The sequence below is a fragment of the Geotrypetes seraphini genome, chromosome 2 (assembly GCF_902459505.1).
Source record: "Geotrypetes seraphini chromosome 2, aGeoSer1.1, whole genome shotgun sequence".
Taxonomy (NCBI): Eukaryota; Metazoa; Chordata; class Amphibia; order Gymnophiona; family Dermophiidae; genus Geotrypetes; species Geotrypetes seraphini.
In genome coordinates this window covers 427022928-427036076 of record NC_047085.1, presented here as the reverse complement: position 1 = coordinate 427036076, position 13149 = coordinate 427022928, and the positions used below count along the sequence as shown (strand labels likewise).

General features: G+C 42.5%; 1 protein-coding gene across 2 annotated transcripts in view; it reads right to left on the bottom strand.

Annotated features, from left to right (window-relative positions):
* FAM171A1 (family with sequence similarity 171 member A1) overlaps window positions 1-13149 on the bottom strand; it is a 292982-nt gene that overhangs the window by 178532 nt on the left and 101301 nt on the right. For both annotated transcript variants that reach the window (XM_033931205.1, XM_033931204.1), the window contains exon 2: window positions 4103-4330. In XM_033931205.1, coding sequence (XP_033787096.1) covers window positions 4103-4330 — 228 coding nt within the window. The remainder of the gene's footprint in view (window positions 1-4102; window positions 4331-13149) is intronic.

Below are 13149 nucleotides of genomic sequence, written 5' to 3'. Positions count from 1 at the left end.
AACCTAGGACTGAAAATACATGCTACTGGGTTCTAAAGTAGCACAACAGAGAAGCTGCTGAGGTCGTTCCTCATGACCTCTGCAGAGAGTGAGGAGACGGTAGGAACTACCACAGTGGTTTCTGATTTGAAAGATGCAAGTTTGCTGATGCAAAGAAAAAAAAAGCTTGAAAATAAATTCAGAAGATGTCATCATATGCTCCTCCTACAAAATTATATAGTGAACGAACGAATCTTCAAGCAGAAAAAGGAACCCAAAGGTAAAAAGGCAGACCCAAAGAGACAATGGTAATACAGTACAGTGTAGTAAACCATGATTTTGTAAAATTTTAATGTAGGCTTTTAGTCAGACAAATCAATTTGTTAAATGAAAGCATGTGTAAATCAAGCATCTTTGGAGACCAGAGCTGAAGTGCAGAATCCAGCCCAGACTACTTGGCGCATAGATAACCTCTGACCCATGGAATGCACACTCATCTCTTGACATGAGACATGACAAATGAGCTCCCTCACTCTCATGAACCCAGTAAGTGCAAATATCAACAATATTCCCCTTGCATTTCTAATTAACCATATGACAGTTCGCTCCCAAGACACCTGTTATATTAATTACCAACCAAACTGAAACTAAGTGGAAGCATCATAAGGCAGAACACAAGCTAATTTTGTTAAGTAAATGTCAAAGAGGGAAAAATGAAAATAGCCTTGGGCAGTTTTTAACCATTACAATAAATATATGGAGAAACAATGACGATGCTAGGACTGGAATCCTGTGTTCGGACACAGCATTAATAGACAAGGTTTCAATTAAGAAAATAAAAATAAACCCACCTAAAGGCTTGCACAAGTTCTAAGATGTGACCACATTTGATGGCAATTTATTTGCTAGGCACCGCTATCCAAAATTTGAATCAAATCTTTAGCATTTTGCAATTTGAGGATTAAAGGGTGGTTGATTTAATATATTGCCTTTCTGTGGTACAACCAAAGCAGTTTATATTTTATTTTATGCAGGTTCTTTCTCCATTCCTAGTGGGCTCACGATCCACTGGAGTGATCTTGAAATCCGAGCTGGCTAGGCATGCCTCCAGAAGAGGGTTGAGAAGCACAGCTTTGGTAGACCTGAGGTGGGCAGCAATGTTCTTTCAGAAAGATTTCCCCTGATTTATTGATGCATTATTTGAACTACAACCGTCATTGAACTATAACAGAGTAGCTATACCTCATATATCGAAGGCCCATCTTGCTTCAACTAGAAATTGTGCATTTTTCTATTTGGTTCCAATTTTATGGAATAACTTTATCTGTAGAATTGAAAAAGGAAGAATCTTTCCTAAATTTTAAAAGACATTTAGGGCTCCTTTTACAAAGGTGTGTTAGGGCCTTAACGTGCAGAATAGCGCACATTAAAATGCTGCGCGTACTAGCTGCTACCGCCTCCACTTGAGCAGGTGGTAGTTTTTCGGCTAGCTCGTGCTAATCTAGTGCATGCACTAAAAACACTAGCACACCTTTGTAGAAGGAGCCTTTCAATTGGGTTTCTTACATTGAGAGGATTTGAATTCAGTACTTCAATCTGCATTAATTAATGAATCAATCAATTAATTTTTATTTTAGATTGTTGCATTATATATTAGAAATGTATTATTTTTTTCTATACTATTTAAATGGAGTTCTTTTCATTATTTTGAATTATGTTGTTAACCGCTTTGATCCTTTTTTTGGCTAGTTAAGCGGTATATAAAGATTTTTAATAAACATAAACATAAGTTACTTGCAGTGAACGCTACTACTAGTGTGCTTATCATTTCTGTAGTGCTCCTAGACTTCTGCAGCACTGTGCATAAACACATAAGAGACAGTCTCTGCTAGACAGAGCTTACAATCTATTCAAGACAGTCAAACAAAACAAATAGGGAGTTTCATTTATTCTGGGAGTAATTAAACCCTGGGGAACTGGGTTTGATTCCCACTGTGGCTCCTTGTGATCCTGGGCAAATCACTTAATCCTCCATTTCCCCAGGAATAAAATCTTAGATCGTGAGCCCACTAGGAACAGAGAAAGAACCTGCATTGAATAAAATATAAACTGCTTTGGTTGTACCACAAAAAGGCAATATATCAAATCCACAACCCTTTAATCTCTGCAGCGGTCATGAGGATAACGGGTCCTCCTTTATCCACAATTTACCTCGTGCATATTAATTGCGGATATCCAAAAAACCTGACTTGTTGGTATGCTTCCAGAACAGGAGCATGAAGCATTGTAGTAAAGAGCATCTGGATTATCCAGAAATAATGTTCTATGGACAGAGGACTGAAAAATAGACCTTAATCAATCACAAAACCAAATAAACCAAACAAACATGGGGTGTGTGTGTGTGAAAATTTATCTTCCTTTATTCAAGCTGCGCCACCTCAGCAACTCCACAGCCTGAACCTCTCTTGGTGTGAAGAACTCAGAGGCGTGCTTGCCACTCCTCATGCATGCCAGTACTGGTGGCTGGAAAGCATATCAACAACTTCCTCATGCCAGGGGAGATTCAGGGTCTGGAGCTCCTCAGCTGGTGGGGCTTGGCCATCCCCACTGGCTATTCAGGGTACTGTTGTTTGGGGGGAGGTCCCAGGTCCCCAAGGCCCTCCCATAGCTACACTACAGGAGTGTGTTTGGTGTGCAGTATATTTATTTTAATTTTATTAGATATTTATATACTGCCTATCAAGGTTAGCCCAATTTCTTTTTCATACGCACACACATGTATAAAAATCTATCAGTGCTTAAGCTGCAGATTGGGAGATGGCATCTAAACCAGCCAGCAATTCACTGGGCCCAGAACACAATCGAACTTTAACCTGGCACCTCACTGCAGAGAATCCACTCTTCCCTTCTTCCTTCTCCCTCTCAGGCCTGTATTTCCTTATCCCTCATTCTCTATACACCTGCACTGACATTACTCTTTTCTTTTTTTTCCCCCCTACTACCCAAAGCATTGCTCTTTTTTCTTCCTCCCTGTCACCGTAGACAAGAAAGGCAGCACCAACACAGTGACAAACAAAATCACCACTCTCCCTTGAGCCCTCTACCTCCTGTGTGAAGCATAAGTTGGCAGAAACAGCCATGGGGAGCTGACAGCACAAGCTCCCAATGATTTGCTGCTGTTCTTACGACAGCAGACACAGAGGAAAACACATGATGGAGATGGTGAAGAATAGGGGGAGAAAAACAAGGGGTGGAGATGGGGGCACTGAGCAGGAAAGGAGAGAATAGAGGATTCAGGTATTTTTTACCTGACTTGTGCTGAAAAATTTCTATGAGCAGCTCTCACAAGTTACTGTTCCCCATTTAAAAAAAAAAAAAAAAAATAAAAATCATCTCCATTTCATCTTCCCATCCCCCCCCAATGCCAAGTCTGATGTTGGAATATTACAGACACAAAATATTTCCTTGAAGAGGACTCTGATATTAGAACTCGAGCCAAATCTCCCATTTGTTACTGTTATTTTGTCCTCACCACATTTCTGTGTGGCTCTATATAGACAGTGAAAACTCTTATTCAGCATCAAATTCAAAAGACAGGCTTGATTCGTAATTCAAAAATGGAAAGACAGAACTTACTGGAAGATGAAATGGAAATAATACGAACTGTCAAAGGCTTTAACTGTACCAGAGTTATAATAAAGCCTTTTAGGATTCTATAGGTAGGTGGAATTATAAATGCATGAACTAAAATTAAATTAATATCTTTCTAAATCGGTGCCAAAAGCAATGCTTTCTGCAGGATCTGAGAGCGACAGATGTAGCAAAGCTGTAGATTTATCTGAGATAGTAAAATGGAGGTTCCTGACACACAGTGAAGCAAATCTCCCAGGACAAAGTGCTTCATATAGCAAATCTCCCCGAACAAAGGTCATATATTTCGACATTAGGTCAAACATATGATAAATGCTGATGAAGTTGCTCTCTACAACAGCTGAGTGGCAGCATCACAAAATCTATGCATGCAAAACACAGACCAGCAATGCAGCACTAAATTGTGAAAGCAGAACTCTCATCCTAAAATATTTTTCTGATTTCAAAAGCAGAGAGAAGAGATGCATCTTACCAGGCAGTCTTATGGGCTTCCACGGTGCAGAATTTGGTACATAAGCCTGTTTAGTGGCAGTAACAATCAGGTGACTGCCCAGCTTATACTGGAACTTGATGAAGGCAGTACCATCGGCTCCTGAGTAGCCCGAGGCAATGGAAATTTGGTTGGTAAAAATCTCAATGAAAGCATCGGTCACTGGCTGATGAGTACTGGCATCGCTTACTTGAACCTTCAACGTCACTTCTGTAAACATAAAAGCAAAACATAAAACAAGTTACACCAGCAGACCACCAAAGTATAATGCAAGAACAGAAGTTACAACATGGGCCTCCGTGGCCGGCCTTTTGAGTTCATGCATGGAAAGCGTTACCAAAGATTACCTGCTCATGGATGGTGCAATTTCCGTTATCACTACATCAGACTATTTCCGTTATCACTACATCAGACTATATATATATATATATATATATATATATATATATATAGTCGGTCACTTGCTTTTAATCATTTCCCTCAGTAATGTATCAATTGTCTTTGCACAAAGCAGCCTGAAGCTCTATTTCTTAGGAAACCAGAGAAAGCCACTGGCACAGCCTCCTGTTTCTGCTCTCTGCTGCAAGGCTGATTTTATAGTCCAGCTGATTCCATATACATTATAAGAAATTAAGTGCACCTGCCAAAACTCTGCCCATATGCATAAATGACTAGAATACCAGCATTTATGTGTGTTCTTGCTGCCTAATGTTTGTGATTTCCTGAGTAGCAGCAATTTTCGTACAGTGGTTCAAGCTTTTGTGTTTCCTGTTTAATTATTTTGTTTTTGGGGTTACCAAAGTATTTGATTGAGGCCATTCAAATGGCTCAAAATGTGACCCTTCTTCTCTAAGCACACTACCAAAACACTTATCCACACCCTCATCACCTCGCGCTTAAACCACTGTAACTCGCTATTCTCAGGCCTTCCGTTTAGCCATCTTGTTCCCCTCCAATCTGTCCAGAATTCAGCTGTACGACTTATATTCCGGGAGTGCCGCTTTACTCACATTACTCCTCTCCTAAAGTCACTTCATTGGCTTCCCATCCGTTTCCAAATACAATTCAAACTCCTTTTACTGACCTACAAATGCACTCACTCAGCTACCCCTCACTATCTCTCTTCACTTATCTCCCTCTATGTTACCCCCTCCCCTCCGTGAGCTCTGCTCAGCTGGTAAGTCCCTCCTATCTGTGCCCTTCTCTTCAACTGCCAACTCTAGACTCCGTCTCTTCTGCCTTGCTGCACCATATGCTTGGAACAAGCTGCCCGAATCCCTATGACTGGCTCCATCACTGGAAGTGTTCAAGTCCCTGTTAAAAGCCAACTCCTAATTCCTCTCACCTTGGGTTCTGCATCCCCAACCCTATATGTCATGTCTGTTTGTCCAAATTAGATTGTAAGCTCTTCCAAGCAGGGACCATCTATAAATGTCAAAATGTACAGCGCTGCGTACGCCTATCAGTGCTATATAAGTGATAAGTAGTAGAAGTATCACCAAGTGCCTTGGTCACTAAACAGACAAATCTATAAATTGGCACTTCAGTTTAAGCAACCCAAAGTTGTGCGCTTAATGCCAATTCTATAATGGCATCTTGGTGTCAAGAATCCATTACAAAAATCAGAATCAGCACACCCATGTTTAGGCATGCCCTCTTATACCATGCCATTGGTAGGCATAAGATAACACACTTGGAGGGGAAAATTCTATAATGGCACTCAAAAATTGGAGCTGAAAAAAACCCCAGCACCTAATGCTATTTCTACAATGGGTACTCAAAGATGAGCACCCATTATAGAATAGCACTGAGGGCCAGATTCTGTAAGTGGGATCTAGCTAGGGACTTGGGACCTGGATTGGCCACTGTTGGAAACAGGTGGCAAGGCAAATGCACACAAGGCAAAAGTGCGTGGACAATTGCGTGAAGATAACTGAGTGCAAGACAATTGCTCAAGACAATAGCGCGCGGGACTTTATAGCGCAAGACAATAGCGCACGGACAATTGCGCGAAGACAACTGAGCGCAAGACAATTGCACAAGACAATAGCGCGCAGGACTTTATAGCGCAAGACAATAGCGCACGGACAATTGCGCGAAGACAACTGAGCGCAAGACAATTGCACAAGACAATAGCGCGCAGGACTTTATAGCGCAAGACAATAGCACGCAAGTCATTATAGCGCAAGACAATAGCGTGCAGGACTTTATAGCGCAAGGTAAATGGGCGCAGGTCTATATTGTGTTTGCAGTATTGTGGTCTGTTGCCCCTAGTGCCTTCTTCCTATGAACCTTGGAAACAGGATACTAGGCTTGACGGACCTTTGGTTTGTCACAGTATGACAATTCTTAATTGGTGCAGAAAAAAGGTAGGTGCATAAAGTTAGGCGCCTATTGCATATCAATCAAACTTAGGCGCCCATTATAAAATCGAGCTTAGCGGCACCCAACTTGGGCACACATCCCTGGCATTCTATAACATTGTGTACAAATTTTAGGAACCCACCTGACTCTCCCATGTACCTCCCTTCGCCACACACCTCCTTTTGGCTAGTGAGCTACGGGATTTGGAAGCACATCGTTATAGCATAATGCACAGCAAAATGTGCACCCAGTTCCAAATTGGTGATCATCAATGCCAATTAAAACCCAATTATCAGCACTAAGTGGCACCTCAGCCAATTTAATTTGGCACACATCTTGGATTGGCGCTCAAATATCCGTGCCCAATTTTTTGCACCGTATTTAGTATCTGGGGATTGATGTGCAAACTTATACATGGAATTTATAGTATTCTAGAAACGACTAATTGGAAGACATGCCCATGTTGTACTCTTTTGCAGTTAGGCACTATCTGCCCGATATTCAGCACTATATAGCCAGCCGGGAATGGCTTCTGGTCGGCTAAAGAGTGCTCAGCTGGCTAACCGCTGATATTCAGTGGGAGAGAGACGGCTATCTCCCGCTGAATAACCCGGTCCTGGCTACACTGTGTGACATAGCTTAGTCAGCACCAAAATTCATTGGCAGACTGGCCAAATCTAGCGGCCAGACAGACCCACCTAAATAGCAGGTCTATCGTTGGTTGCTATGACATAGATGGTCAGGCAATGAATCCAGGCCTGGCAGGCTATGTCTACTGCTGCTGAACTTAGACCAGAAATTCAATGCTGGTGGCCAGATACGGCCCCAGCATTGAACCTCCAGGTTCACTGCCGACTGCAGGAGGTAGCCAGGCTGCCTCCTGTGGTCTGTATATCGGTCCCTATGGCGCTTATTTGGTATATTACAGAATAGTGAACAAAAAATGCCTGTCAATTAATGGCGGCTTTGATGCATGTAATTGGCACAAACCTCTAGGTGTTAGTTTACAGAATTTCCTTCTATTGGGTTTCTCTCATTCTGTGCCTATGGTAAAGAAGCTTACTGAAGCCAGTCTTAAATTATCTTATAAGAGTAATTATATGTGAGTTAATCACTTATTCTGAGGCAGTGATAATGAGCAAAGGGAGATAGGCCAGATGACTCATCACATTTAGTTTGGGACAAAATGTTAGGAGCTGTATTTTCAGGACAATGAATTATATCTGATGGGCACCGATTCTAGTTCAACACCCATATACTAGCTGTGAGAAACTGCTGACAAGGTTTGAGCACTGCAGCTTGTGTGTCACTTATTTCAAAATCTTCCAGCAGTAAAGGGAACAGACAAAGCTGTGTAAACCCTCGGTCTTGCAGCTTGTTTACTTGGTGGAAGAAGGTCAGCTTGGGCAAATTTTTGTCTCCGATAGCTGCTCAATAATTAAGAGAATCATGGAATAGTTTCACATCTTTATAAATTTGCACAGCAAGGTTACTGGTTAATAATCCTCCAACCGGAAAGCTTAAAAGAACTGAAATGCCACCTTATGACTTAAGAATAACTTGCTGTGGGAATGAAGGGTCTAAAACCTACAACGGAGCATACTGGTGATTAAAAAAAAAATAAAAATATTATACACATGATTAAAGTCTGGGACCCCCAAGACAACTGGAAGACATGGACGCAGAATTAATTGAAGACAGAGAATATTACTCTACGAGGAGAAGCTGTACTGCTAGGGGACTTCAATATGCCTGATGCAGACTGGAACTCATTTTCAGCGACAACCAGTGGTAGCAGGAGGCTCTTAACCTCCATAAAGGGAGCACGTCTCAAACAAATGGTAACGGAGCCCACTAGGGCCCAGGCGATCCTCAACCTGGTACTCACCAACGGGGAAAGCGTCTCAGAGGTCTCAGTAGGAGATACACTAGCCTCCAGCGACCACAACATAGTATGGTTCAACCTTAGGAAAGGCTTCCCTAGATCAAACACGAAAACAAAGGTACTCAATTTCCGGGGCACAGACTTCGCACGCATGGGAGATTTCGTCCATCGGACGCTGCAGGACCAAGCGGAGACCGATGATGTAGAAGCTAAGTGGTTAACACTGAAATCAACCATACATGAAGCAACTAGCCGCTTCATAAAATCAGTAAATAAACGACAAAGAAACAAACCCCAATGGTTCACTGTGGAGATCTCGCACCATTAAGGAGAAGAAAAAAGCGTTTCTCTCCTACAAGCGCACGGAGAAAAGAGAGGCAAAGGTAGAATATAGGACCAGGTCTACAGCGGTCAAAATGGCAGTTAGGGAGGCAAAACTTCGAGTGGAAGAAATTCTGGCAAAAAACATTAAAAAGGGGGACAAATCCTTCTTCAGGTATATTAGTGACAGAAAAAGGAACACAGGTGGGATAGTACGCCTTAGAAGACCGGACGGAAGTTACGTGGAAGCAGATTCCGATAAAGCCGAAGTACTGAATGAATATTTCTGCTCAGTCTTCACCTGTGAGGCACCGGGACACGGTCCACAGTTGAAGGCAACACAAAGCACAGAAGACCCGTTTCATAATTTTGAGTTCACACCAGGTGAAGTTTACAGTGAACTAGCAAGACTCAAGGTGAACAAAGCCATGGGACCAGACAATTTGCACCCAAGAGTGCTCAGAGAATTGAGCGATGTCCTGGCGAAACCATTGGCTGAGCTATTCAATCTCTCCCTAAGTAAGGGGAAAGTTCCCCTGGACTGGAAATTAGCTAATGTCGTTCCTCTGCATAAAAAGGGTTGCAGGGCAGAGGCTGCGAATTATAGACCGGTGAGTCTCACATCAATAGTGTGCAAACTCATGGAAACACTAATTAAAAGCAAATTGGACACGTTCTTGAATGAAGGGAATCTTCGGGATCCCAGTCAGCATGGATTCACCAAGGGTACATCCTGCCAATCCAATTTCATCAGCTTCTTTGACTGGGTAACAAGAAAGTTGGACTTGGGAGAGTCTTTGGACGTCATGTACCTGGACTTCAGTAAAGCTTTTGACAGTGTCCCACACCGCAGGCTGCTAAACAAGATGGAATCGATGGGGTTAGGAGAGACACTAACTGCATGGGTCAATGATTGGCTGAGTGGCAGACTTCAGAGGGTGGTGGTTAATGGTACCCTCTCTAAAACATCGGAGGTGACCAGTGGAGTGCCGCAGGGCTCGGTCCTGGGTCCACTCCTTTTCAACATATTCATAAAGGATCTGACTCAAGGGCTTCAAGGTAAAATAACAGTATTCGCCGATGACGCCAAACTATGTAATATAGTAAGTGAATGCAGTTTACAGAATTATATGGCGCAGGACCTGCTTACATTGGAAAGTTGGTCCTCAACCTGACAACTAGGCTTCAATGCTAAGAAATGTAAGGTCATGCACCCCGGAAGCGGAAACCCATGCAGGACGTACTTCTTGAACGGAGAAACTTTAACTAGGACTTCAGCAGAACGAGATTTAGGAGTAATCATCAGTGCAGACATGAAAACTGCCAATCAAGTGGAGAAGGCTTCATCTAAGGCAAGGCAGATATTGGGTTGTATCAATAGAAGTTTCGTCAGCCGAAAGGCTGAAGTCATAATGCCGTTGTACAGGGCCATGGTGAGACCTCATCTGGAGTACTGTGTGCAATTCTGGAGGCCACATTACAGTAAAGATGTGTGCAGAATTGAATCGGTTCAGCGGATGGCCACCAGGATGATCTCGGGGCTCAAGGGTCTCTCGTATGAAGAGAGACTGAACAAATTGCAGCTCTACACTCTCGAGGAACGTAGGGAGAGGGGAGACATGATCAAAACATTTAAGTACCTCACGGGACGTGTCGAAGTGGAAGATGATATTTTCTTTCTCAAGGGACCCTTGGCCACAAGAGGGCACCCGCTCAAACTCAGGGGCAGAAAATTTCATGGCGACACCAGAAAGTATTTCTTCATAGAGAGAGTGGTTGATCATTGGAACAAGCTTCCAGTGCAGGTGATCGAGGCAGACAGCGTGCCAGACTTTAAGAATAAATGGGATACCCATGTAGGATCCCTACGAGGGTCAAGATAAGAAAATTGGGTCATTAGGGCATAGACAAGGGGTGGGTAAGCAGAATGGGCAGACTTGATGGGCTGTAGCCCTTTTTTGCCGTCATCTTCTATGTTTCTATTCTAAGTTTCTATTTAAGAAGTATATGCTTTCTTTAAAGGAATATATTCAGCACTACAAAGAAAAATGGGGAGACCCAATGATCCACAGTGAAAACAATCCACCGATGAAAACAAAAACAAAAACTGTGGATACAGATGTTCTGGAGATAATTTATTAAACATTGACATATAAAACCATGAAAATTCAATTAAAAAAGTATAATGATAAAAAATACTGTGATAAAAATCCAACGGGACCCTACACGGTCTGTGTTTCGGCGAACACGCCTTCCTCAGGGGTCCTATGGTTTGCAACCTCACATATAAAGAATTGGACTGAAAACAGTCTATTGTCTTTAAACATGTGAGCAAAGAACACCGCAGACAAGCTGAAGTAGCAAAAAAAATGCTAAGAAGCACTACCATTATACCATGGTCTGACCTTTATTTCATTAAGCGTTCTTTCAAATTTTGACTGTTCACTTTACCTGTCCATTGGGCTGAATTAGGTATAACAAAAAAAAAACAACGGAGGAACACTTCTATGAAATATCACACTCAATCAACAAAAATTGAGATGAAAGTGATGCTTCAACTGGGACTTTATTGCACTGAAACCAACAGCAGACTCAACACAGCCTGGGTTTCAGCACCTTAGTGCCTTCCTCTGGAATCAAACTGTTGATATATTCTGTTTGGAAAATGACACTTCATATAATGGTACACAAAAAAAGTCCAAACATCGCAAGGTCAATCCACGGTCACTTAAATACTGAAATGAATCAAGAGAGTTTTAGGTCCAAATGAATCAAGTTACCAAGAAGCATAACACTCGTTACCATATTTTTCTCCAGGAAACCCCTGCCTCAGCCCTACCCAGTTCTAGCCATGCCCAGTCCCACCTCCAGCCCCATCCTATTGCACCCCCAGTCCCGCCCCCACAAAGCTTCCTCTCTTTTGGATGAGCTCTAGCCATGTCTGGAGGGCCTGGAGCATGCACTGATGTGTGTGATGTCAGAGGACCTCCAGATGCGGCCGAAGCTTGTCGGGGCTTTAGCCCTGTACTTCTGGGGTCCTATGCTGCCACAGTAGTTCCACTCCATCCGACAACCAAGAGTGTCATGGAGAAAGATGTGCTATGACAGTGACAGGCCAGGTCAGGATGTGAAGTTTCTAACTTCCTTCCCCAATCCATCTGCTTCTCGATAGCTTTGAGGGTGGAGTGGGGAGTAGGTGGCCTTCTATCACAGTAAAGAAGGAGGTACCCAATCCAGCTGAATCATCCTGGGCACTGTATCCTCACTACCCTCATTTCAGCCTTGTGCACACGTTTGTCACTGTACCCATCAGATTCTGGAGCATTTATTTGACAATAGAGGTTGTTTTTTTTTTTTTAGTTGGGATACCAACTAAACTCTGTTTGCCACCATCATTGGGTAGTGATGGTGGCAAACAGAGGTGGGCTCGTGGCTTCTCGTTAGCATCAGCAGCATAGGGCAAGTTTTCAAAAGCAGCAAGGACAAACTTCAGCCTCCTCCTGGTGCTGCCACAACAGATGACAACAGATGTAAAGGGGTTGAACTCTGATCATACTGCAAGGTTGCTCTTAATGCTGCTCCAGGTGATGCACATCCCCGGAAGGGGATTTTTACATTTTTAAGACAGCAGAGATTCTTTTTCAATATGCACCCCCAATTAGCATCTAACCCAAGTTTCACAAAAATATGGGTGTTAATCACTGCCAAAATATAATCAGGTCCTTTGCAGTAGTGCCTGCATTGCTTTTAGAAATCTGTTTTCAAAATTCAGATCTGAGAAACACTTGTGATCAAAAAAAAAATTAAAAATCTATAGCAGAGGAAAGAAGCAAGATCAGAAGAGAAAACTATTCTGCTAATCTGGCAAGAGCACAGAAAAGAAATTGATATATTGATAGGAGTGATGATGGCCTAGAAATGCACTTCCTTCTCAAAGAGATATGAATAAAAGATTGAAATATTATACTGCATCAGACAAGATCCTCTCAAGATATTGATCATTTTATACATTTAGCCCAGATTTTCTGTGAAAATGTCTTAGATGAAGACAGAATATAATTGAGCATATATTGCTGGTGAGGAAATTAATCCCCTCTTTTATGAATGCACAGTGCAGATTTTAGCGCTGGCAGTGGCGGTAACTGCTCTGACGCTCTGCCTTCAACCAGCCCAAATAAAATTTCTGTAGCCCAGGGGTGTTCATACCAGTCCTTGGGACACACCTAGCTTGTCAGGTTTTTAGATACCCACAATGAATATTCATGAAGTAGATCTGCATACAATGGAGGTAGTGCATGCAAGTTTATCCCATACATATTCATTGTAGATATCTTAAAAACCACGCTTGCTTGGCGAGTCTCAAGGACTGGGTTGAGAACCTCTTCTATAGCCCATCTGATGTTCATATCTAATCAAGGGTTATACCAGTATCTCGCAAACTTTTTTAGCTCTGGCACAC